General features: G+C 45.6%; 1 protein-coding gene across 8 annotated transcripts in view; it reads left to right on the top strand.

The window, feature by feature from the left end:
* Tbcel (tubulin folding cofactor E like) overlaps positions 1–27,519 on the top strand; it is a 56,786-nt gene that overhangs the window by 16,331 nt on the left and 12,936 nt on the right. For all 8 annotated transcript variants that reach the window (XM_028755903.1, XM_028755906.1, XM_028755902.1 and 5 more), the window contains 6 exons: positions 3,626–3,775; positions 5,513–5,652; positions 10,915–11,096; positions 12,477–12,733; positions 14,949–15,075; positions 16,914–17,030. In XM_028755903.1, the coding sequence (XP_028611736.1) occupies positions 3,626–3,775; positions 5,513–5,652; positions 10,915–11,096; positions 12,477–12,733; positions 14,949–15,075; positions 16,914–17,030 (973 nt within the window). The remainder of the gene's footprint in view (positions 1–3,625; positions 3,776–5,512; positions 5,653–10,914; positions 11,097–12,476; positions 12,734–14,948; positions 15,076–16,913; positions 17,031–27,519) is intronic.

The following is a 27,519-nucleotide window of genomic DNA, read 5'->3' as shown; positions in this document are numbered from 1 at the left end:
ACTAGTGGCAGAGCACTGGCCTTTCACTAGTGGCAGAGCACTGGCCTGTGTTGTGTGCTGTTGAGGATGGTGAGTTTATGTAAACAAAGAACCTGTCCATCTGAGAGTTCCTGAAGCCACAGTAGCCCTATTCAGACACCTATCACTCCTTAGGTCAGTGGAATAACTAGATCCGTGTCAAAAAGTGTAGATTAGTGTCTTGTAGTCATAGCTATAAAACAGGTGCCCACCATAAGCTTGCAAACAAAGGGCTTAAATGGAGTGCAGCCCAGTACTCAAGGTGTTTCCAAGGTGACCTGTTATATACTCCACAGGTGTAAATTATACAGGTAAACACTTGTTCCATGGATAGGCATGTAGTCAGTGAACATGCATGTTCTAAATGTCTCAACTGACTCTACAAAGGCCAGTAAATCTGCTTGGCTGCAGTTGAAGACATGCAGTCTAGTGGCTACTTCTATGTCCATGCTTTTTTCTCCTTTGAATTCTTGCTACAAACCTGAGGGGGAGTTCAGATCATCCATGTGTGAGGAGGAAAGACAGGCTAGGAACTAGTTCATATGTACCTAGTCTGTGAGAAGCATAAACTTGCTGTGTCCGTGGGTTTTCCACCTCATCAGAATGTCCATCCAGAATGAACAGAGTATAGAGTTCAGAGCTTTACTACAGCCTGGGAATGCCAGTAACACACTAGCGGTCTCTCCAGGGCCCCTGTGGTCCAGTGGTCTACAGATCAGGGCTTTGTAAAACTTTGTCCGTTTGTCACTCCTTTCATCCAAGGAATTTTCATCACCTCCGTATGTAGATAGATAAAATATATAAATCAAACATTTCCTGATAATCAGAAAGATTTATTTTAAAACAATTATATATATATATAACTTTACCATTTATTGAACGAAAAGATCAAATTTGCCTACTAATTAGATGGATGTGCTTATTTTTACAGAAAGATTTAAATGCTGGCTGATATATTTGCTACTGCCGGAGGTCAAGCATTGTGCTGTTAGTCACAAAGCTATTAAGTGGTGGAAACTGAGTGGGGCTTAATCTACTGTCTTCCCACAGTCTCTGCCATTTCCACTCAGCACTTGTAGACTTGAGTGGTTTTAGTGCTCGGCAGCGTTGACCAAGCCTTTGCAGGATACGGCACGCTGCACTTGATGCTCTGAGTTAGTACCGGAAGATACAGAATTCTACAGTTCTTTTCCCTGTATAATTTAATGGTAGAGTTATTATAATAGCCTGAGAAAAAGAGCCAGCATTGACTTATTTAACTGTATAGGTACAAGGAAAGCAGTGTTGCTACGGTGAAATAAATGTCAGCACTCACAGCGAGCAACCGGAAGCATTGTCTGGTTCTATCTAACAGCTTCTGAGAAACCCTTTAGTGTCTGTTCCCGTTGGTGTCTTCTGATCCTTTGCCTCCCTAGCTAATGTTTAACTGCTTTCAAGCCTCTAGTTGTTCTTAGTGATTTTTTTTAAATTTTGTTTTTGATGTGCATGAGTGTTTGTGTACATATGTGTATGTGCAGCACAAGCATGCCTGGTGCCCAAGGATGCCAGATGAGGGTGTTTGGATCCCCTAGAACTGGAGTTACAGACAGTTTTGAGCTGCCATGTCGGTGTTTGGAACCAAACCAGGTCCTCTGGGAGAGCACTGGGTACTATTAAGCACTGAGCAGTCTTTCCAACCAGTCTCTATCAGTTTGAGGAAGAAATAGTGATGGTTGTCCTTGGCTTTCTAGTCTAGCTACCGAGGGGCTTGCCATCCCATCTTCCTTCACTTCTCATCGGTCCTAGCCCGGGGGCTGTGCCCTCTGCTCTGGTTCTTCCTGCTCCTTTTCTCTGTGACTCACTGCCTCCTCTGTCGCTGGCGCCCACCCCATAGTTCCTTTGTCTCTCTAGTCCTCACAACATGTCCTATGTTAAGGTTGACATCCGAGTCTCCATCTTTAGCCAACATTTGTCACCTAACTTTATAATGTTTCTCAGAGTATCATCAAGTACCCAACATTGTCCACGGAAGAAGTGCAGTTTATTGCTCCTTGACTAGTTAAAGGTACTAGTTAATGGTCAGCACCGGAAACCCAAGGCTTAGCCTTACGTCCCTTCTGCCAGCCCCTGTAATTCCCTAAAACCTTGCTCACTAAAGCCGTCTTGCTCCTCCCTCGCTCAGTGAGTGTGTCCTGGGATATTAGCTCAGGCCTTCATCATCATGCCAGCCTGTGTATCTACAGAATCTTCCTAGCTACTCTGCTCTTGGCCTGGGTTCCGTCATATCTGTGATATATATACTCAAGCACCAAGAGGAGTTTACAAAAAACAAACAACTTATGTTTCCCTCCTCCAAAGCCAGCTCTTTCCTACTCTGCTCAGCTATGAATGGAGTACGCAGCGGTTCCTGCCTGTAGCTGCTTTGCCAGCCCCAGGTTTCTCAGAGTCATTCATAGTCACTGTGCACTCTCGCTGCTGTGCCTTGGTCAGCCTTTCCGTCTTCTCATTCACCATCCTCCTTTTCATTGATTCATTTAAAGAGTATTGTGGTAGCTGGTGGTTGGAGATGAATTGTCGTTGCCTGTATCCTGGCTGATACACAGCACAGCATAGGCCAGGCTCTGAGGGTAGTGGGTTTTCAAACTGTCAGAAGTCAGTGTGTTCAGTATTCTCTCCTTTAATATGTAGATGGATGCGGAGAAAATGCTAGAGTTCCTAAGTGCTTAGGCCCTTAGGTAAGATTAAATAGAGAAAACTTCACCCAAAGTCAGCACCAGAAGAAATAGCACTCTTTATTAGGTAGGCTTAGGTCCAGTAAGTGACCAGGAAATGGGGCATAGTGACTTATGTTAAAGTAGATTATTATCTGTCCCTGGAATCCCAAAGGTATCCTTCAGTACGAGCTCAGGTCAGGGGAGTGTTTGGGGGCCTGGTTCCCTTTTGCTTATACTTCCTTTCATCAGACTTATTTCCTGGACCCATAATCCTGTAAGGCATCTCTATGCATTGAAAGAACGGAAGGAGGGCAGGAAGTAGTCAGATAGAAGGTGCTGTCTGTCTTAAAGATTTCCAGAAACTACCACGTATTTCTATCCTGTCAGCCACAGCTTAGTCATAATTTGTAAAGACAAGTGTACATATCCGTGTACGTGTGCATACTCACAACACACACACACACACATACATACACACACACAGAGGGGGGGAGGGAGAGAAAGAGAGAGAGAGAGAGAGAGAGAGAGAGAGAGATTGAGATTCTGTTACTGTGGAGAAAGAATAAAATTTAAAAGACATTATTAGAAGATTCACATGAACTATTCAAATTTAGTCTGATATTTAATCTGCACTGTCTTGTTCAGCCTTTTTCAAATTCCTACATGTATCTGATAAACCAATCGAAGATGTTCTTGTTACCCTCCTCTAAATGCTGGACTACTTTTTAGTGATACAGCACACACCGTGCTGTGTGATAACTGCTTCCTCTGGATTCTCAGCACAGTGGAAGTTCACCTGACGAAGAATGTTACCCACTCCTCCAGAGCCCGGCATCTGCATCCTTCCTTGTAAACAAGAAATAGTTCTTAAAGGAATAAGTAGATAATTTTGATGATTTCTTGGTTTCTTACAGACTTTTCAGAAAAGAAGATGGACCAGCCTAGTGGAAGAAGTTTCATGCAAGTATTGTGTGAAAAATACAGTCCTGAAAACTTCCCTTACCGCCGCGGCCCTGGGATGGGGGTCCACGTCCCAGCCACTCCTCAGGGCTCTCCTATGAAAGGTAAGGAAGGCAGAACAAAGAGGTGGTGGGCAGTTCTCTAGGCTGGATCACAGCATCACCTTGTTTGTGAATGAGTGCCTTCATTTTGAATCCTGAGTCAGATGGTCATCAGTGCATGCTATGATTCCAGTGTATTCTTAAAGAGGCTTGGAGAACTGATTCTTCCAGATTGGCCGGAGGCATCTTAGTTTGTCCTTTCTAGGCAAGACTAATGTGTAGGGGATAATACTGCAGATGCATACCTTTTCAAGCCTCTGGGAGGGTACAGAATAGTACAGGCTGGCCTGTGCCCTTGAGGACCTCTGTGGGTTCTTGGATTAGATTACAGGACATTCACGTTTCTGAAGCTATAACACAAGGTAGCTTATGTTGAGCCAAATGAGAACTCAGTGACTGAGAATGAAATTTAGAAGATATTACTATCAGGAAAGGTTTCAAAGGTTAACTAGTCCTTGGAGAATGTAGAGTGTGGGTAGGAGGAGACAAAGGCATTCTAGGGGAGGGAAGTGTGCAGGGTGGGTTGTCCTAGCTGTTGTATCTCAGCTGACCATAACAAATGTTAGCAGTAGTTCTCTGTAATTACAGGTGGTTCCTAGGGAATTGCTGTCTTATTCTAGCACAGAGTCCGCTGACAGTCATTTCTCAGTAGAACTGTCTTCCACTCTGTAGAAATAGTTGTCTCAGTTGGCAGTTTGTCGCCCAGGCTATGTCCTACATCTGAGGAATGTGATACTAAAGAGTACTTAGTAGAAAAATCATATAATTCGAGGTCTCAAGTTAGAAATCATGACCTTCAGGTGGCCTTGTTTTTTTCCAAGTGGGAGAAAGTGGTTGAGTTGTCACATTTGTCCCTTTCATAAGATAGAGCGGGGATATGACACACACACGTTAGAGCAGGCATGGTCAGACTTGTTCTTCTGCTGACCTGATTTTTGCATATTTCAGACTCTGAAGCCTTTTCTCCAGTTAGGAATTTATTTTTAAAGAAGGAAATACTTTCATAAGGGAAATCTGCTAATACATGAGTGTACAGTGGGAATCATTGAGAGGCAAGAATGAAAGAGATAGCGTTTGATTGTCTTCCCATAAGGGAGGAAGATGGTTGGAACACACCATCTTGACAGAGGGGCCTCCGCACATAATTCATTAGTGTTTGAGCTGATATTTAAAAGGAGCATTAGAGAGAAAAGAGAGCCGGGCGGTGGTGGCGCACGCCTTTAATCCCAGCACTTGGGAGGCAGAGGCAGGCAGATTTCTGAGTTCGAGGCCAGCCTGGTCTACAGAGTGAGTTCCAGGACAGCCAGGGCTACACAGAGAAACCCTGTCTCGAAAAACCAAAAAAAAAAAAAAAAAAAAGAGAGAGAGAGAGAGAGAGAGAGAGAGAGAGAGAGAGAAAAGAGTGGGGCAGACCGCTTTAGAAATACAGAATTGAGGTCAGTCGGTGCTGGTGTAAGACACAAGTTCCTGGGATTGGCATGGGCAAGATGACAGTGAGGTGTCGCTGGTGACTGGAGATAGGCAGCTGGGAGCAGAGCCGAGGAGACCGTGGAGGGAGGCAGCACCTCTGAGCTCCTCCTGGCCCAGATTGAACTTTCTCTAAAGAGAAAGGATTCAAGGCCCCAGGTCCCTCTTGGAATACAGGAGATAGTTTTGTTTCCTTGTGATTCCTGGGGGCTAACATCCACAGGCAAGAGCTAGGCTGAGTGGAGCAAGTGTTTTGTGTTTCCAATGATTCAGATCGCCTCAACCTCCCGAGTGTGCTCGTGTTGAACAGCTGCGGGATTACCTGTGCAGGAGACGAAAGAGAAATTGCAGCCTTCTGCGCTCACGTGTCAGAACTCGATCTTTCTGACAACAAGCTCCAAGACTGGCATGAGGTAAAGTCTGCATCACCGCATCTGGGGAAAGGCGTTGCTAACCATTATATTCTTGCTTACGTTCCTTTATATCCTGCTCTGGTCCTTCCTTGAGACTCTGGCCATCTCTATGTGTCAAGGTCAAGAGCAAGTTGCCAACTACTTCTGGTAAATTTTCGGTTGGTGCTTACTGCTGTGATCCTGCTTTTATTGCTGTGAGCAGCATGGAGACGTTTTATTCCAGGCATCGAAAGGTTAATGCGTCTTCCGAAGCTTCGATTGCTGACAGCGGTTTCTCTGTTTCCCAGTCCCCTGTCCTGTGCTCACGCTTCTCTCTCTCTGCAGACTGACGTAGAAGGGCTTCTGCTGAAGCCGAGACTGTGGTCCTTTTCTTGTTACTGAAATCTGTAACAAATCCTCAGGACTTCCCTTAGTCAGTGTCGAGTAGTTTGACCTCAGGGTAACTCCGCTACACAGCCACGATGTCACAGTATTCCTTCTTGTCATTATTACCATTACCTACCTGATAGAAACTACCTCAAAGTATAAACCAGCCTGCCCCCGTTCATTCTCTTGCCTTAGATTACACTCATTGTCTCTGCTCTGGCTCTTTGGAGAAGTTTGCGTAGTGGGTTTGTCACCCCTGTGGTATCCGGCCACCTCCATCATTGCACCGCAGACTCGACAGTAAAGCAGTCACACTGGACTCTGCTGCATGGCACCCTTCCCTCGATTTTCCTTGTTTAGCAACCAAGGCCTGAATCCTGAGGAAGGGCCCTCACCACATAGCTCTGCTGTTTCTAGAACTGTCGTTAGCCCCGCACTACCATTCACAGCACATCGTGAGCACGAGGCACGCTTCCTGAGCACCTAGCATGGCAGCTTCCTCACTTTCGTCATGCCAATTCCTCCGTTCTCTTTCCTGTCATGTGCTGGCCTCTGCCTGGGTTGCTGTCCGTGCATCAGATTCCCCTGGCCTTCAGCTCAGACAGGAAGATTCACCCAGGTCACCTGGGCCCACGGCTGCAGAGGGATTTATCCCAGTGTGGTATGGTCACTTGCTGACTCCTAGAGCTGTGAGCTTGGTTCTGATGGTGGTTTCTGTCTTGTTACAGACACACTAGAGTCTGACTAGAGTCAGATGTCTGTTGCCTGTGTTAAGGGATGACTGACTGTCTCTATGGACTGGTGAAGCCCACTTGCTGCAACTCTTCCTGTGACCTCCCAGAATTCACCTGGTCCTCTAGCGCTCCCCCTCACTCATCAGTATATACTGGTCATTAGCCATTGAAATGCTTTGTAGCTACCAAGTGTTACACAAATCCTAAAACAGCTTTCTTATTTAAGAAAAAATGATGAATACTATTTGTTCACCTTTTCTTATGTCTGTTCCACTGTCCTGTTTAATCTGGTGTGTGTGTGTGTGTGTGTGTGTGTGTGTGTGTCTTAGTGATAGTTCCTGTTTTGATAGGATTTTTATCTAAATTCTTGAATGTTCTCTCACCTGATTTATAAGCGAAGTGCAGATTCCTGGGGCTGCTCAAGAGGTAGCTTTTATGCATACATTATCTGTTTGCCTGTGTAAACTGCATATCTCACTGCTCACAAATCATACACTGTATTTTCTTGGCCCTCTGAGACACGGGTCACCAGGCAGGATCTACCTATGCTGCCCAGGTGCAGAAAAAGCCAGTCACCTTGCTCACCCTCAGACTCATGACTCTCCTGGATCCTGCTGCTGAGACCCTGACTCCCCAGAGTTGGGTAGACTTATCTTCTGCCCTGCCACTGGGAGCGGAGCGGAGAGGTGTACGGACCACACCCTCCCCTGATTCTGTTTCCTGCTGGATCCTCTAAATTTGTTGTTTGGGAGATTTAAAATTGCACTCAGGCTGTGTTTTTGCCTCTGCTTTGAATATGTACCCGAGCTCCTGCTGACTGGTTAGCAGTTTGATAATGGTGCATTTGCACTTCTGAAGGGAGCTGTCTGTAGGATGGACTGGCACACAGAGCTTAAGCTAGGACCTGGGGTGTTTCTCTACGTTAGCGAAGGTCTGTGTTATTTCCAGGACCACACCGCATACAGCCAGGGACTGCACATTTCCTTTGCGATGTCTGCACTTCTTTAGAGCATCCTCCCATGCCCTTGGTAGCCTGTTGCTGCTGTTGCTTTCAGGTTTCTCTTCCAGTTTATTCTGGTTTTCACCATTCCTTGTAATCCTCCTTGTTCTTAACTGTAGTTGATCCCAGTCTTTTAGAGTACATATCAGAGCGGAAAGAGACTAGAGAAGAACCAACAGCAAAAGAGACTGATTTTTTTTATTCCCTCGATTAAACTCTTCAGCAGGCTACAAGTGCTCCGTAGGTCACTGGCTTTAAGACATCACATTTCAGCTCCCTTACAACCCACGTGTCTGATTATGAAAAAGATTATTTGTCCCTAGACATTAGCCCATTTGAATCCCGCCTGTCTTAGCATAGCAGTGTGAAGCGAAGTAACATAGTATGGTCTTTGAGTTTTCTGAGTGGTCGCTAACATTACACTAATGAGCAGTCTCTTTTGTTTTATGCTCTTAGCTGCTATATATCTCAAGGCTAAAGCACATATGGGCGAGAAATGTAATACTTTGGAAGGAGGGAAAAGTGTGTCTGTCTACCTTTCTTAATTGGGCACCTGTATATAAAGCAATTGTGGTTTTTAGCTATTGACTTGAATTTTTGGCTGGGTAGAATTTTGTCCAACCTTTTCCAATGTATCTCTCCACCACTCTTTTTCTTATCGAAGCCATTTTATAAAAGAAATTGAATAAAGTATTTGAGAGGAGGAAGGAGTTAGCCAGTCAAGTGAGACAGAGAAAAGCTTGGGCATAAATTACAGATTTTATCATCAATCTCTTTTCCATTTTCCTTACACCTTTAGTTTCTTCCTTTATAGATGCCAGGGTTGGGGCCTGGGAAACCCTGGAGCTACAGGGGCCTTGGAGCTGCTGCGAGTTGTTCATCTTTGCACATGACCAACCTCAGTTCATTCCAGCCAGGGGACTTTTTTATTTTTTTATAATTTTTAATTTAAAGACACCAAGTGAAGAGCTGTCTTAGAAACTCAATGGAGTGTGTCACCTTTGCTGTTGGGAAATTTTTCCATTATAAGTCAAAAAAAAAATTGTTTTCAAGACAGAGTTTCTTTGTGTAGCCCTGTCTGTCCTGGAACTCACTCTGTTGGCCAGGCTGGCCTCGAACTCACAGAGATCCGCCTGCCTCCGCCTCCTGAATGCTGGGGTTAAAGGCCACACCCAGCTTCATAAGTAAATTTGTATCAGTCTAATCATCATGGTATTTCCTGACTCTTATTCTCAGTGTGAGGTTACACAGTTGATCTTTGTACATTAAAAGAAAATACGTATTTCTAACACATAACTTTTCCTACCTGATTTTGTCCAGTTAGTGTTTGGGGACATATACAGTGTCCTCACTGGACACTTGGCCATTGGCCGATGTAGATGGTAAAAGGGCATCACATAGCCCTTAGCTTGGAAGAGCCCAGAATTTGTTTTCCAACCTTTTAAGTTACTCATCTTTTATTATAGGAATATAGAGGGATGAGCGAGCAGATTTTGGAGAAGGATTTGAGTTGTACTTTTGTTTGAAGTTATTAAGCAGAATTTCATACCCCTCATCCTCCTCAAAAGAGGTCATTATCCTCCATGTGAAAGTCCTTCTCCTTGATATTCAGGTCATTGTTGACCCCTTCAGAGCTGTTAAGCGATGAGTAGTCACCGCCTAGATTTCAGATTCTAGCCACATACTGCGTTATGGTTTGGTAGCATTCAGCCGCAGAGTGACTACAAGAGACTGTTCTCAGCCTGTCCAGATCCCTCATGCTTTAGCCAGCAGCTCAGTGCATCTTCCTGTTCATCAGTGCATCTTCCTTTTCGGTGGCTTACTTCTTCATTTGTGTAACATTTAGTGTACAGAATGGATGAGCAGTGAATGTGAGGGCCCTCCCCTCTGACAGACTTCTGAGAGCCATCCTGGAGTTAATCTTCTCATGGAACTGAGCAGAAGCTGTGGCCCGACGATGCTGCAGCTCACCTCGGTCTGTGGTCCTCTCTGCACCTCTCCACATCTCCTCCAGAGCTCTGAAAACAAACTGACACTCAGGTCTTATCCCTGAGTGACGTCATGTGCACCTCATTTAACCCTCCACGCGGTCCTGGACCATCCGGGTACTCTCTCCACTTCACCAGTGAGGAAACAGACTTGGAAAAGTTAAGTGATGTGTCTGACACTAGTCAGCCAACAGTGTTGGAAACTGATTAGATCCAAGCCTTTCAACACTCTGAAACCAATTCTAACTGCTCCTTTCTGAGTCCCATGCCTCCTTAATACATTTGCAGGTATTGGCCATCGCTCCATGCTTCCTTCACTTGGTCCTTACTGACCGTGCCAGCATCTTTGCAGTGGCTGTTCATTTTCTCCAGGTTATACTTATGATATACTGTGGGACAATGTCAGATGATTTAACATCTCTGAGCCTCAGTCGTTTCACTTGTCATAATAAAGAGACCCATCTGGCAGATGAAGAGTTAATGAGATAAGCTGTGTCAGGGCAGCTAGAACTGCAGAGTAGTCAGTCAAACAAGCCCCACTTGTTTCCATAGAAGTTGCTGAGTAAGCCATAGATTGATGACCATCCTTCACTACCATCCATCTGTTCTTCCTATCTGTTGTCATGTATCTAGCTATTGATCTATATTGGATGTTTTGGGATTTTGAGTAAATACCTCATATAGTTTGATTTGTCTTGGAAACAAACTGAAGCACCCCTTAGTGGTGATGTCCCTCCAGTCAGGTTTGAACACACAGATCTTTACTCAGACTTAATGTGGTGTTGAGAATGGGAGGGAGAACACAGTCAAATTCGTGGCCTAATCTTAGCTCTTTAAAAATGTATAGCCTGCAATGCCATCTAAACGATCCTTTTATCCTTCCTCTGCAAGGCACACCATGCCGGCCAGCATCAGGGCCTGGCTAATGGTCACATAGGGACTTGCTCTGTGCCGCTGCCTCTCAGCTATGCTACTCCTTCTTGGAAACAGACTAAATTATTTGCCTCAATTTGTCGAAGTTCCTTCTGCTGCTCTGTAGGTGCCTTAGCTAAATGGTACTCTCTGAGGTAAAAGGCCCTTCACCTGGACCCACCCACTCAGGCCCTCGGAAACGGGATTGTTTTTTCAAAGCTCCTATTGCTGCCCTGTTAAAGCCTCTCTCTTTTCTCCACAGGTCAGTAAGATTGTGTCCAATGTTCCTCAGCTGGAGTTTCTCAACCTGAGTTCCAATCCTCTGAGTCTGTCAGTTTTAGAAAGAACATGTGCTGGGTCCTTCTCTGGGGTTCGCAAACTTGTCCTCAACAACAGCAAAGCGTCATGGGAAACAGTGCACACGATACTGCAGGAGTTGCCAGAGTAAGCCCATCGAGCATGGGGGCGGGGCATAGGCGCGTGTCGCCATCCATGTCTCTGCCTAGAATTTCTGCTGATGTTTTATCTCAGAAACCCTAGAGCTGTAGAGAATGAGAAGCTTCAGAAAAGTGAAATCACTGGGGCAAGGGGATGGGATGACCTGCTCACCTTTCCAGGGGTGTAGTTGGGCGACACATGATGGCGGGCAACACGAGATGGCGTCCTTCCTGAGAAAGTACCCTGAGAAACGCTTGCCATCCAGAGCACCTCAGCCTTTCTCCATTTTAATCTTCTGATTACCCGACTTAAGAATTGTGCTTAAGCCCTTTCCTCTGGAAGGAAAAAAAGTTCTAGGGTTTCTAAACTATGGTGATGCTGAGATGCTTAATTCAATAATTTTAGAAAGAAATTATACTTTGGGTTGTCAATTCAGAAATGTCCTGTTCTGTTTGTGTCTGTTTATGCATATATCCATGCAGAGGAAACCTCTGACAGTAAGAAATGAAGCTGTAGATTTTTGATTGCTTAAATATAAAAAGCATCCAAGACCCCCAGGATCTCCCCTCACCCCACTTGCTGAACCGAGTTCCTCACTGTCAGTTTAATGAGCTTTCTTCACTGGGTAGGGCTTCTAGCATGGCATCAAATTGATTGTTTGAGACAGGGCCTCATGAAGCCCAGGCTGGCCTCAAACTCACTCTGCGCTGAGGCTGGCCTTAAATAGCTCAGTCTCCTTGTGTCACCTCTCAGGTGTTAGAATGGCTTTGGTGTACCACTTGATGTGACAGTTGAATTAACTTTTAAGTTCAGACGTCACACGCTAACCGTGAGAACTTTGACAAGCCCTTAATCTCTTTGGGTCCAGTTTCTTTGTCTGTAAAGTGGACGGCATTATATTAATGTTCCTGGAACAAGGCCTGACATAGGGTAAGGATTTGGTAGTTACTGTTTGACTTTATAAACATTTGTCCATGTTGTTTCTAGAATTTTCTTTCATTGCCTCTACATTTTATTGAGTCTGTTTCTCCTCAAACGCTGCAGACTCTGGCACTGAGGTAAGCAAGGGAGTAACCAAGCAGCAGCTCCTGTTGGACTCTTGTTCACACTAGATCTACCTTCTCAGCGATGCACTGTTTCAGCTTCAGGCAAACAACGCTGTAATACAGGCCAGAGTCTCACATATAGTGCATATTTATTTATTTTTAGCTTTTAACTTAGGTTATCACTGCGTAGCCCAGGCTAGCCTCGAATTGATGCTCTTCCTGGCCCAGCCTCCTGGGTTTACTGGCACTTGGACCATCTAGTTATTAAATACATGGCAGTCTGTGTAAAGGTTAAACTCAACTGCTCTAAATACTTGGCTGTTTCCTTTTCTCTCTGCAGTTTGGAGGAGCTCTTCCTGTGCCTTAATGACTATGAAACAGTGTCTTGTCCCTCTGTTTGCTGTCATTCCCTAAAGCTCCTACACATAACAGACAATAACCTCCAAGACTGGACTGAAATCCGGAAGCTGGGTGTGATGTTTCCATCACTGGATACCCTGGTCCTGGCCAACAACCACTTGAACGCTATCGAGGAGCCTGCTGACTCCCTGGCTAGGTTGTTCCCTAATCTACGATCCATCAGCCTCCACAAGTCAGGTGAGACATAGGCTTGCCTCATTCTGTGTCAGACTGATCAAGCTCCCGCATGGGGTATGGTAAGAATGTGTTTCAGTCATAGCTGTGCAGGTGACGGGGTGGGGTTCCAGCAGGAACCTATGATCCACAGTCCTTCTCTTCATAAGTACTCTAATAAGTCCTCAGGAGCGTAGATTTACACTCATAATTTCTATTTCATACATTGAAAGGGTCATATTATAAAAGAGGTAAAGTGAAATTGATGACGTAGTTACTAAAAGGCAGAGGAGAAAGAATTACCGGCTAGAGCCTTTCAGCCTGGATGCAGGGTAAGGAAGGAAGCCTGGTCTGCTAGCCTTCAAAGTACTCGTCTACGTCTCTTGGATTATGACCTTATTGCCGTTGAATTCTGTGCAGTACAACCGAAGATCAGCTTTGGGTTCTCTGCAAACTTAGGTAGACGGTACAGATGGTGCCGGTGTATGTACAGCCCGCCCCCACCACCTGCCTCCCACACCCACTCTGTTTGTAGCAGTCCGTCAGGGAACTGGTTCTGGCGTACATCCAAGAGTACATTGTCTCCCTTAGGTCACGTGGGCTCTAAGAAATGAACAGATCAGTTGCTCCACGTGGTGTGCCCAGAGAAGCTCCGTGCTCGCCCATACCCTTGGTTTCATCCGCCTGTTTCTCCTTCTAGTGCCGACCACCCCTGATCTTCCCATTGTCTTCGCACTCCCACCTTTGCCCAGGGTCGTTTACTTGTAGTCACACCGCGTGGGGCTTCTTTAAATCAGCTCCTTTGACTTAGTACTTCACACTCAAGCCCCTCACACCTCTCCGTGGTCTTTTGAGCACTGAGCAGTAGTCCATTTTCTAGGTGTGCCATAGTTTCTCCAGCAGCTCCTGGAGGGTTTTTGTTTATTTTCAAGCTTGAACAGCTATGAATAAGGAGGTTTTAACTATCTGTGCTGATTTGCAAGTGGACATAAACTTTTGATCTGTTTAGCTAAACAATAAAAGCACAATACCCGAACCATACAGTTATGCTTAGTTTTGTAAGAAACCCCAAAGTCTCAAAGTACCTGCACCGTTTTCCATTTACTCCAGCTGTGAATGAGCTATGTTGCCCCTGTGCTTGTCAGCTTTGGGGTTGCAGTGAGGTATGCTTTGGCTTCTAATGGGTGTCTTAGAGTGACATCGGGAAAGAGTCTCTCTCTGCTTACTTGCCATCTGTTGTGTCTGTTGAGGGGATTTTACACTTTTAGTTATAGTAAGGTTGTTAGCTGGGTCATATGTAGTTGGGCCATTAGTTGTGTTGTGTTGTTGTAAGACACTATTCTTGGGAAGAAGAGAGCAAACACCCCAGATAAGGGACAGACAAAAGACCAAAGTACAGATACCATCAAAGTCCAACTTGATAAACCAATGCGTTTTATTGGGTGCCTGACTCAGACGTCAAGTGTTAGCTTGGATGATACAGTTGCTCATAGCCAGGGAGAGAAGTGGATTTTAGAATTAAGCGCCTTAACTTGTGTTCTCCCTACTTAAGATTCAGAGTTATTGTGCTCGTGGGTTGGGTTGACGTTGGCAGTGATTTTGGACCCATTTCCTGCCACTGGTGTTGAGGTAGCATGAAACATAAGCATTAGTTCTGATTCTCCTGCTCTTGTCCCAGTTCAGAATATGTTAGGGGACATTTTGGGTTGCCCCCATCACCTGTAACATCCACAGTCCACATGTCTGCATTGAAGTAAAAGAAGTCGGCCCAGTCACTTTTTAGAAAAGTCACAGCGTTTACCCTGTTTGCTGAAACCATGTCAACCCAATTAGAAGCCATTGCTGTAGAACGGGAAATGGGAGGTTATTGGAGTCCTCCTCCCTCTCTGTCCTTCACTACTGAGCTCACAAAGATGAGAGAGGCTCTGGAAAATGGATCTGTTGGTTGTTTTAGTTGCTTACATTTGAGAGAAGGTCTCTCCATCCTGTCCACGCTGCCCTTGGACTCCAGACCCTCTTGCTTTAGTTTCTGAGCAGATGAGCATCTGGGCCAGCAGCACCAGGCCTGTTTTCCAGGGAAGTTGTTTTGGAGTTTAACCACATCCCTCTGTCCTAGCCGGCATCTGACTGGCTGCTGCTACCTCAGCATTCCAGGAACTGTTGGTAGCTTCTTGTCTATAGTTATCTTCTTCTGTTCGTACTTTTCTGAATTTACTGAAACTATCTTTTTTTCAAATAGGGTTGCAGTCCTGGGAAGACATTGACAAACTAAATTCATTCCCTAAGCTCGAAGAAGTGAGATTGCTAGGAATCCCTCTTCTGCAGCCGTATACCACCGAGGAGCGCAGGAAATTGGTGGTGGCCAGGTATGTTCCCCTGCTCTCTTCTCTGTCCTCTGAAGGGACATTAAAGGGGCAGTGTACTCTGTGGGGGTGCTGTGAGTTGTTCCATCTTCTGTACAGGCAGTTTACTCTTTGAGGGTGCTGTGGGTTGTCTATCTCTTGAACAAGCAGTGTAGTCTTGGGGATTCCACGAGTTGTCTATCTCCTGAGCAGGCAGTGTATTCTTTGAGGGTGCTGTGAGTTGTCCCATCTCCTGAACAGGCAGTGTATTATTCTTTGACAATACTGTGGGTTGTCCATCTCCTGAGCAGGCTGTGTATTATTCTTTGACGATACTGTGGGTTGTCCATCTCCTGAGCAGGCTGTGCTTGGCACTAGTGGAGTTCAGATCTGTATAAAAAGCAATGTGCTGTCGTGAGCAAGACATAACCGTCCTGCCGAGACCACTGAGGGACAGTTCCTGTAAATGTATGTTTGCCCATTTCTTTTGAAATGTGTAGAACATTTGAAAATCCTTTTTGGGCGATGAGGTGAAAGACTTTGGTGGAGAGTCGTCTGATGTAGGCGTCCTGATTTCCTCTAACGTGTGGTCACAGAGAGTGCACCTGTACCCAGAAACAGAGCCAGCACCGCAGCATGTGTTTCCTACCTAAGAATGCTGGCTGTCGCTGTCTTCTCTGTGCTCCCTGCCTTCCCGTCTCTGACGCTCCTCTGTACACTGTGCAGCCTCCCACCAGTGTGTGCGCTTACAGGAACCATTAGCAGAGAAAAGATTTTGGCTAAAATGAGAATGGCACCAGGGCTTTGCTTTGCTCTCTGCGTGTACCCGACACAGAGCGCTGGAAGGACGGGCAGGAGGCTTTGAGGTGTCTGCAGGGGAGCTCTTCCTTAAGCACAGAAGTGATCCTCTGCCCAGCTAACGCCCAGCTAACGCGCAGGTCCATCCACACTGCTGTGCGGGCATCACCACAGTCAGAGGTTCAGCCTTCCTTCATGGTAAAGCCTGAGCCTCATGGTAGGTAGGCTGGGCTTTATATTCCTCTCACAATCCTTTTACAAGTATAAGATGGTTCATGATTATATATTCATCTTATATATACTTCATTTAGAACTTGTGCTGTTTAACATGGCAGCCACCAGCCTGGGTATCTGTGAGCACTTGAAGTAATACCTTGGCTAACTTGAAGTATAAAACAGACACTGGATCTCCCCTAATTTATATTAAGTAAGAGACTATGAAAGAGCTTATGACTTACTTTTTAAAATACCGATTACATGTGGACATGCTTATACTCTTGTTATATTGAATTTTATAAAATATATTGTTAAAATTTTACCTTTTTTTTTTCTTTTTTAAAATGGAGCTGAAGAGATGCCTCAGTGGTTAAAAGACCCGCTGCTCTTCCATGGCCCAGAGTTTAGTTCCCAGTATTCATGTAATGCCCATGTCAGGTGGTAAACAACCTTCTGTAACTCCAGTGTTAGGGACTCTGTTACCCACTCTGGGCCTCTGTGGACAACCCCACATGTGAGTGAATACACAGAGATAGACACAGCTACGTTAAAAGAGAGGAAACGTGTAAAGTGGGGCTGTTAGGTACGTTAGACCCATAGCTCGGCTTGCAGTACATCCACCTATGTTGAAAGTGTGTCCTAGTGTTGTGCTCTGAGAGATGAGGTTTAAGACAGAACATCTGTGTCACATCTGGAAATGCAGCACTCTTGGGTTCTTTTGATGACCTCCCTGCACATCAGTCTTCAGACAGGAGCAAGGTCCCTCCAGCTATGTCCTTCCAAAAAGAACACCCAATTGTTTTATTTCTGGCTCCTTAAAGTGTCGGTATTTTGCTTCTAACTTACAGATTGCCATCGGTTTCCAAACTTAATGGCAGTGTTGTCTCAGATGGTGAGCGGGAAGATTCCGAGAGGTTTTTCATCCGGTACTACGTGGATGTTCCACAGGAGGAAGTGCCATTCAGGTACAGTGCTCTCTGTCAGCTCAGCAGGCTCGGAAGAGCACCAGGCCAGTGATAAGCTATTGCCTTGGGACAACATCTGATTGTTAGGTCCTAGAGTGCTCTGTAAGAGGTTTTAAAGAGAAAAGGAAAATACAAGTGGACATCTTCCTTTCCATAGAAGCACGCTTCTCAGCCTGGGGGTCATGACCCTTTTGGGAGTCGAATAACGCTTTCACAGGTCTGCATATCAGATATCCTTAATATCAGATATTTACACCAAGATTCGTAACAGTAGCAAAATTGCAGTTATTAATGAAGTTCCAAAAAACTAATTTTATGGTTGGGGTCACCATGACATGAGCTGTATTAGTAGGTCACAGCATGAGGAAGGTTGAGAACCTCTCCAATAGTGCATTTCCTCCAAGTCGTCTGTGGGTGTGGCTGTGGGTGTGGCCTGGGGCCTGGCTAACACCCGTTTTTCCCACATTTTGCTTTGTGTTGACAAGTTCTCTTCTCGCAGCCCATTTTCATCTACCTTCTACTTGCTACTTTTTTCTGTTGAGTTTGCTTTTGGCCATGGCTGCTTCTGCAGAGCAGCGGGCTTGGCAACTGAGGAAAGGACTTGGAAAGTGGGCTCTAAGGGACGGGTCAGAGTGACCTCATAAGGAGAGGAGTGCTGGACTGAGTTAGTGCTGACTGAGCGTGAGGAGGACGTCCCGCCTAGTGTGTTTAATCCACAGGAAGAAGGGATGTCAGTAGGTGCTTGCCACTGGAAACATAAGAGAAGATACCCTTGAAAACAGGTTTCCCGGTGTTGGCAAGGAGAGTTACCTGCCGCAAATTTAAATGCCCACTTTATTTAAGAAAACCTGGAGTCGGGGTGGAGAGCTAGATTGGTGGTTATGAGCACTTGTTGTTCTTGCAGAGGACCCAGGTTTGTTTCCCAGCACCCAGATGGATCACAGCCACCCAGCTTCAGTTCTAGGGAATCCAGCTCCCTCTTCTAACTTCCTAGGGCACCAGGAATGCATGTGGAACACAGACATACATGTAAGCAGAACATTTACTCATACGTATAAAATAAATCTTTGAATAAAGACCGAAGGAAAGAAGGAAGGAAACAGCTGACCATGGAGAAGGCTCCGTGGGTGATAGTGTCTTCTGAGAAAGCATGAGGACACATGGAAGTCGGGTGCATAGGCCACCGTCTTAGCTGTGATGGGGGATGGGAGGGAAGACAGGAGACTCGGAAGCTCCTGGACCAGTGAGCTTGACATAAATTGTGGAGAAGCAGCAGTGAAACTGTCGTGGGTGAGGCCTGCCACCTGGGCTGTCCTCTGACCTCCACGTGCACACTCTGAAGTAGTGTGCAGTCATAGCACACACACACACACGTGCACACTCTGAAGTAGTGTGCAGTCATAGCACACATACATGTGCACACTCTGAAGTAGTGTGCATCCATAGAACACACATGCACACTCTGAAGTAGTGTGCAGTCATAGCACACATACTCGTGCAGAAAATGAAAGAGGATAGAAATTATGGCATGAATAGAGGACAGAATTTCTGGGCGTGGTAGCGCATAAGAATAATTCCAGGCCTCTAGAAGTGAAGGATCCTATGGGACCAGGAGTTCAATGATAGCATGATTATATAGGGAGCCCCTTTCTTGACGAGGAGGAGAGACAAAGAGGAGGAGGAAGAGGAGGAAGAAGAAGAAGAAGAGTGGAGAGAAAAGAAGAAGAGGAGGAAGTGGCAGTGGAGAAAGAGGAGACAACTAAGTTTGGTGGCTTACGTATGTAATCCTAGCATTAAAGGGTCCAGTAGGAAAATTGGATGTTCAAGGCTATCCTTAGCTACTTAGTGAGTTTGAGGTTAGCAAGGGCTGAGTGTCTTAAAATAAACAGACAAAACCCACTGTGAACAATTAAACAGAAAGCTCCCATGTGGCAAAAACAGCAACAGGAAATCTTCAAGGCTAACAGAAGCCCTCACTAGACTAGCAGAAGCCCTCACTAAACCAGGTTTCAGCAAGCAGGGTAGACATAAGGCAGGCTTAACCTTATATCTATAATACTTGTGATTCTGACGCATTCCTGCTGGACGGACATGTTTTCTCCTTAGAGGAATTAATGTTTACAGGCTAATATTTGTGGCTGAAAGTGATAGGCATTCTATAGGACTATAAGTTTCCATAAAGATATTTTTGTAGTTATTTAGAAATATTTAAAGTCCTAGGTATTTAAAAAATACTTTAAAGATTCTTAAGATTCTGTAAATGACCTTAGAACAGAAAAGTGGAGGGAGGGGATTTATTGTACCTTGTAATGCATACTGTACATAGGAAGTTTAAACAAAATGGGAAAAAAATTAAATCCGTGCCTGGCAAGGTGGCTTCTCAGGTAAAAGGGTCACAGTGCTCGCCTCCAAGCCTGATGATGAGAGTCTGCCCCACAAGATGGAAGGACACAACCCAGTCCTACAGAGTGTGACCCCCACATACATCACGGCATGAGCACCAATTAGTGCACCCACATACACACATGTGCCCAAACATACACACACATACACACTCACAGGCACACACGCAGGAACACACAAGCCATGCTAACACACAAAATAATTAGATCTTAAAGCTAAAGCACGATCCAGCATCTATTCTATTTGGCAAACTTACTAATACCTGTAGATATAGCTGTGTAGGTACAGAAATAGATAAAATTGTTTCTGTCCCTAATGGTATAATTATCTTGATGTGCATTTATTCCTCTGTAATAGTGTTCTAGAATGAAAGCCGTAGAATTCAACCTTGATTAGCTTTAATCAGCAGAGAAATGGATTATAAGGGAGAGGTACAGACAGCTCCCGTGTGATGTGTCACCGCTGGCACTGCTGCCTGTGGACACCACAGTGCAGCTGTGTCATCCGCCATTGACTTTTCTCATTTAAAAGTCTCTGTTAAGTTCCTATTGTGTAACAACTGTCATTGTGGAGGTAGCTGATGAGGACAACCAGAGGCCACGTCTTGTTTCTCTCCCATTCTAATCCAAGCTTTTATTGGCTCTCACTTGACCCCAGGCTGGCCTTGAACTTAGTTACCCCCTCTTGTCTCTGTCTCCTAAGTACGAAGACTACAGGAGAATGTGGCCACTATTCTTGGTTTAACTACTTTGGATCTTTCTAGTCGTTTTCTTGAACTGCTTTCTCAAACATGAAATGTCAAGTTTTGTTTATTGTTGCTGCTTTTACGGTGGATGGTGCTGAGGATGGAACCTCGGTTTGGTGGGGGAACATCTTCTCCCTGAGCTGCATCCTCGGTGTCCTGATCGGCACACTTTCCCCAAATAGAAACCATACAGTGAAGGTAACATTACTTACACTGTCCAGTGCCTGGGCGCTCCTTTCCCCAGTTGTAAGAGAGACAGCTGTTCTCTCATGTCCTTAGTGTGATTGTTGTGCACATGGAACTGAGTTTTTGGATAGTCCGGGTCTTAAGAGGTACTGTGTTTAGTGCTAAGTCTAGGCCTTTGGGTGGCATCCATATTACTTTTACGCGATACTTTTGGATTCAGTAGTGAAGGTGACCACTCTAATATACCTTTTCCAGAATGATGGCAAGTAGGAAAGAAAAGGAAAGTAAATTGAAATTTGTAAACATGTACATAGAACAATGAGTAAAATGTAAATAGGGGTTGATATTGTGACTTTATACACCTAGCCCAGGCCTACCGTGGTATTCACGCTGTCTTCCACCTCACCACCCCCCTTCTGTTTGCTCTCAGCCGCCTTAGACTTCAGGCAGTGCAGTCGGAGCCAGCTGTTTGTGTTGGTATCTGCACGCTTACTAGGTTTACATATCTGTGCTTTCATTCTTGGACTTTCTCCATTTAGACCTGGTAGTACAGAAGGTGCTAAAGAGAGCCTCTGGGACCTGTCCACACCTAAACATGACTCCTTGGTTTCCTCTGACACTTAGTCACCTACCTTGGCCGGCGTTTCAGCAAACTTACTTGGCCTGGTGATGTGTGGAAATAGCATGGGTAGCTGTGAGGTGCAGAGTCCAGAAAGTCGTTATTCTGAGGGCTAAGGTTTGAAACCTTGTAAAGCTTACCTCTAAAGACCATTTTGCAAGCTATTTACCGGGTGGAATCTTGGGATATGTCATGAATTCCACTGTCATCCTTTGGGATTGCAGACCTACTCTGATTCAGGAAGAACGGAATTATTTTTAATACAAAGGAAGAGTTTGTGGAGATGTAAGGAGAGTCACCCTCACCGGGTCTTTCATAGGGACTGCCTATGGTTCTAGCTGGGGAAGCTCTGTTGCTCTCCGTGTGATGCTGCAGTTGACCAGGGTTCATGGGCTTCTTACAGTCATCCTAAAGACTCCAGGATCCGTCCACCGCTGCAGAGCACTCACGCAGACTGTTAATGCATTCAGTTATTATTGGGTCGGTATGCGTATATTCATGTGTCTGTATGTATGCGCTTATGTATGTGTCTGTGAATATGGAGACCATATGTTGACACTGCTGTCTTCCTCAGTTGCTTTCACGTTGTTTCTTTGAGACAAGGTCCCTTACTGAGGCTGGGGCTTAGGGATTTAGTTAGAATAGCTTGCCAGCAAGTTCCAGGAATCTCCTCTCTCAGAGATTGTACATGTGAGGTATCTCTAACTCTTTACAGCGATGTTGTGGGTCTGAACTTGGGTCCTGATGATTATGTTGTTAGCACTGTACCGACTGAGCTCTCTCCCCAGGCCCTGACACAGACTATTTCATAACCATTCCTCCCTGTCTGTCTCTTTATCTAATGATGCCTCTTTCCCCATCCATTACCGCTTACGTGCCACCGCTTGGCTGCTTCTGTCCTTCAGTGGAAGCAGGTAGCCCAGTTCCAGTCCTCTACCTGCATCCTTGGCCTGTGAAGTCTTTCTCAGAGATGTGGGTGCCCCTCTTTTTACAGTCTTGGAGTAAGAACTATCTCCTGGTCCTTCTGAGGTTTCGAAAGAGATAATGGGTGGGAAACAATGGGGATGATAAGATCGCTTATCATTCTTGTGTCCTTCAAGGTTTTGAATTCCTGCATGTTATCAAAATAAACAGCATCTCAGCTTCCTTTAGCATAGCCCATGATTAAATCCACTTTGGTCAGCCAACTGGACACACGTGCACACACACACACACTGTAACTGCCGTCAGCTGCTGATGGGAGCTGTCAGATTTCCGACATTTGGTATGTGGCTATACCAGTAGAGCCAGCAAGAGTTAAAGTTGCTCTTCCTTGGTTTGAGCCCTCAGACTCTACCTTAGACTTCCTTCCAATATGTGTCTTAGTGACCAGAGTCATTCTGTAACTATCCTATCTGAGTGTGCTGTGAGTGTGCCGTGATCTGATGCTAACCAGCCAGGATATATGTGAGGAAGGGCAGAATAAATGGATTAGTTTATTCTTGCAGGGAGATTTTTAGAGGAATAGATTTATTAATTAGTATGGAAGGGCTACCCAGTTAGAGGGGTGTTCAGAGCCTGCCCTCGCCTTCATTTCCAGTCCTCTCCTGCACTCTTTTCTAAAGATGTTTTACTTCTCAGATTTATTTTTTACTCATGTATAAGTGTGTGTTGGGGGGTGGGGGTCTGTGCACGGGATGATGTGGTGGAAGCCAGAGGGTCAGATGCCCCTGGAGCTGGGGTTACAGGTGGCTGTGGGCCACCCAGTGGCGGTGCTAGGAACTGACCTCTAGTCCTGTACAAGAGCAGCATGTGCTCAGAACTTCTGAGCCATCCTTCCAGCCCTTTCTTTCTCCTTCTCCAGTCAGTGAGTGCTTCAGCTTGCCTGTGGTCATATGACTATTACAGACTTTACTTTCTTGCAAAGACATAAACTCTTCTATATTTTTATGGTGCCTTAGCTGTTTTGTTAGAAAATAAAGCTACTTTTTTGGGGAGAGCAGAAATGGGGGTCTTATTATGTAGCCCAGGCTAGCTTCAAAGTCATGTTATTTATTTATTTATTTATTTATTTATTTAATATTTTTATTTATGCATTTTGGGGGGTGTCAGTTGTATGGGTGCCTATGGAGGCCAGAAGAGCTCGTAAGATTCCCTGGAGCTGGAGTTGACAGGTGGTTTGTGAGTTGCCCAACAAGGGTCCTGGGTACCAAACTCTGGTCCATTGGAAAATCTTGGAGCTTCTTAACCCCTGAGCCACCTTCCTGCCCCTCGCTGTAAACTCTTGTTCCTTCCTCAGCCTATTGAGTGCTAGGATAATAGGCATGCACCACCATGCCTGACTCCACTGTATTTTTAATAGTACCTGTATTTCAGTCTTCTCCCCGGGCGTAGTTTATGGAGATTTCGCATGATATCCTTTTATTTAATCCCATAAGCCAGCAGGTGCTGGGCCTCATGGCCTTGAATTTTCGAGATCTTCATCCTGGGCAGCACTGTCTCAGTCACCCCAAGCTGTCCACATGACCATGGGTGATAATTAGTTCTCTCACATCTCCACACTGAGGATTTAAAGAATGTCTTCTGTGAGCACTAATACGATACCCACTGGCCTCTCCTGGGCAGAAACCAAGCACAGATTGCCCTTCATTACCCGAGAGTTTATTGCTTGCAATTCATCTACTGCCTGCTAATTTCTTAGTGCAAGCAACAGAATCAGCGCTGGACAAGTTAAGTCAGGTAGGAACTTAGTAAGAGAATAATGAAAGCTGTGTGCCTCACAGAACTGACAGGAAGGTTAGAGAATGACTCTCGGGCAGGACGAGTGGAACACAAGGCCCAGCCGGGATTTCTGTATCCATACATGAGCAACTTGCTCCTGACAGTGACGTTTAGACAGACAGCAATCATTGTGACCATTCCCATGAATTTTAGGTCTGTATTTGCTGCCAGTAACCTCTGAGAGCTGGAGAGATGTCTCCGCAGTTAAGAGTGCTTTCTGCCCCTACAGGGGACCCAAGTTCGATTCCCAGAACCCACATGGCAGCTCAAAACTGTCTATAACTTCAGTTCCAGAGATCTGGTGCCCTCTTGTGACCCCAGTGGGCTCTTGCACATATGTTGTGGCCACGCTGAGAGACACACACATAAAATAAGCACACACACACACACACACACACAAGCTGTCATGTCTGCATCTTTGCCTAGTACTTAAGATTTAAGGTGACAAGTTTTTATATAAATCTCCTGGTGGATTTATTCAGCAAATATTTTTGAGCCCTTTTGATATGCCAGAACTATTTTGCACTTAAAAAGGAACTGTGGGGGCAGGTGACATGGCACAGCTGGTAAGGACACTTGCTACCAAGCCTGGCAACATGAGTTTCATCTACTGTGCCCACATGAGTAAAGAAGATTTGGCTCCTGAAAGGTCCTTTTGTGCCTCCATGTGTGCCATGGCACCCACACCCATGCCCACGCCCACAACATTAAATCATTTATAAATAAATATAAATACAAACTCCAGTGGCATTTATGCTTGAGATCAAGAGGAGGTGACAGATAAGACAGTATAGAATGTGTGTACTGAAGTGTGTGGCGTGTACCGTATGCATGCTGTGAATTAAGACAGTGAAGCGTGGGCAGAGCATTGGCTCTGAACTCACCCTTTTCTCGTCCAGTTACACACATTTCCTCCTAAAATTCTGAGGAAACACACACAGCCCTGGTGCAGTTAGTACACGGTGGAAGTGTGACTCCTTAGGAAACCTAGAGTTTGTACTCAGTCAGTAGGGCTTCAAAGCCACAGGTATGCCCATTTGTTTTGGATTAGACATTTCTCTTTTTTAACTGGACCTGCTGCTGGTGACGGTGGAGCCCTTGAATGCTGTCCAGTTCAGTTTCCTGTGCCCTGACTTCAGTACTTTCTCTCCTAGTTTGGTTCCCTGAGCCCTTCCATCTCTCTGGTTTGCTTGTGTTATTTAGACACGAAGTCAGTCTTTTTTACTTAGACATGTGAGGAAAGTGACCCAGGTTGTCTCTGAGCGAAGGGCCATGATGGTAGACTGAGGGTCCCTGAGGGCAGCAGAGTTACCTGGTGATTCTGTTGTTTTCTCCACACTGTTTGGTTGTGATTGGTTATCTTACAAAGGGAACTCACTAAGGACAACCCAGAGATCTGTGATCTGTTTTCCTACCCCAGAATAAACCATTTTGGGCATAGAAGGGAACCATACCGAGTTGTGAATGTGTCTCATATATCTAAGAGTTCAGTAATTGTCTACAGGTGCTCTGTCACCCTGTCATTGTCATCTCCTTGCTGTGGCTGCTCATGGCAAATAACTGGCCAGCATGGACTGGAGCTTCCCGACAGGCTGTGTGTTTATTTACTTTCCAAAACAACCAGAGAAGAAAAGCCTCTGTTCTCTGACTCTTGGCCCTTGAGACTCCCAGTGTTTGCTCTGCTGGTCAATAGGTTTCCTCTGTGCCTTGTCTCCCAGGGGCTCGTGGAGCAGTGGTGTACTGTTTCGTAGTAAGTTGAGTGTGTGCTGCAGGTGGCTGGAAGGATGTCCTCTCCTGGCTGGTCATGTTTCAGTTACTGGATTCTTCTGCTTCCCCAGGAGAACTTCTAGGAACTGACTCTAGATCCTAGCCGGGGTTCAGGGGACGTTGTAACTTATTTACTGAATACTTGCTATATAAACCAAGCGGCACTGGGCCAGAAACTGGGGGTGCAAGGATAAACAACGGCATGTGAGAGGCTTGCTTTGGGGCCAAGCTGGCCCCTTCACTGGCCTGACCTCTGACCTCCGGAGACGGAGTTCCCAGACCTTTCTCCCTTGCTCTCCTCTCTCTGCTCCCATCCATTTCATACTCGTAGCCATTCCTGTGGCTCTAGATGCCTCCTGTGTGTGGTAGCTCTAATTAATAATTGTAATATAAATGACAAATGTAATAATAACGGTAATTGAGGGTCGGATCAGGGATGAATTACCCTGACCTAGTGTTTCCAGTCATCAGCTTGACCTCTCACCTGGATGTTGAAACTGTGTCTGAAATGACATGTCTGATGTCTTCCCTCCCCATACACGGTCTTCCTCCACACGTGCCCCTCTGCCCCTCCATGCTCCTTCCGTTCCTGCCCTGAGCTCTTGGGAGAGCGATGGAGTCACTCATGATTTCCTTCTCCTTATCGTCTATTGAGACTCTCTGAGTTCTTTTCCTTTTGAGGTTAGATTTTCACAGACGCTCCATAGATGGCTTCTAACTTCTGTCTGCTGCATTCTCCAGCCCAGACCTTCACACTGTGTCTTGCCTGTACAGTTAACATTACAGAAGCTGACACAAAGTCAGGCTCACTGTCACCTCAGGCTCGGGTGCTCTCTCACAGTTTGGGCTGCACCAGGCAGGCTTTCTGTGTGGTTTTCTCTCTTGCACTGACCTTATTTGAGGTTCTTCATCAGGACACCCTAGCTAAGATAGCGCACCTTGTCTCCTGTCAGTCCCTTAGCCCACGTTGATCTTGTCTGTTTGTCGGCTTATTTGTATTATGTTGCCTGTCCATTCATGTCCGTCTTCATGCCTCCCACACTCCCTACTGTCCGCCGGGCAGAGCAGCAGTGTTTCCTGCTTAGGGCCTTCCTTTCTCCCCAGGATCCAGACGTTGCCTGGTGTGCAGCTCTGCTCAGTACATGGTTGTGCTCAGAGAGCATGAGGAAGATGATTAGGTCAGATTAGGTCAGGGAAAGGACCGCCCTCTCCTAAAAAGCATTTGTCAGCCTGCTGAAGATGAAGGCATCATTCTGAATGGAAGTGGTGGGGGTAGGAGAGGAGCTGCGTGGCTGTAGCACTTAGCTGGTTTTTCTTACTGTGGTAGGAAATTGCTGGAAGTTTGATGTGGGGGATGGCTGTTTCAAAGGGTGGGCTTGGGTTCTGGTTACAAGGGGGGCCCGAGAGAGACCTGGAGAGTACATTACTAATTGAGACCGTAGGAAACAAGGCTGTACTCTAGACACTGAAGGTCTTTTTAGAGGATGCCTGTGTTAGGCTGAATTATAGAGTTTAGTCCTAGGAAAACACTTTGCACGTTTCTGCTTGTTTTGAGTGTTTACAGTCACGATCCCTCCAGGGCAGCACAAGCATCATTCAGGATGTGGGAGCTTCTACACGGAAAGCCCAGCACATGTTACTGCTTTGCCCTTAACCCAATGCCTGTCACATGGCTTCTGTTTTCCCTTTATCTTGCCTTTGCTTCCTCTCTGCATCTCCTCTGAGAGATTGAATTTAAATTGCTTCTTTACACTGAACTAATGCGTTGTCCTCTGTTTAATTCTAAAGAGAGAAAAAACTAAAGGAGGCAAGCTCCTCGGTCTCAGCTTGTCTCCTATCTTGGGGGGTGCAGTGGCTTCTTGTTTTTGAGCACAGCATGGGGAAGTGAGTGAGCTAGCTGATTTGGGAGTGTCCCTTTTCTCAGACCTTAAAATTTCAAACTGTATCAGAAGAGTTCTAAGACCCAGGGTTCCAGAGGACAGAGCCGATGGACAGATGGACAGGAGTGT

Source organism: Grammomys surdaster, unplaced genomic scaffold (assembly GCF_004785775.1).
Source record: "Grammomys surdaster isolate TR1022 unplaced genomic scaffold, NIH_TR_1.0 126086, whole genome shotgun sequence".
Taxonomy (NCBI): domain Eukaryota; kingdom Metazoa; phylum Chordata; class Mammalia; order Rodentia; family Muridae; genus Grammomys; species Grammomys surdaster.
This window is presented reverse-complemented; position numbering and strand designations above follow the sequence as displayed.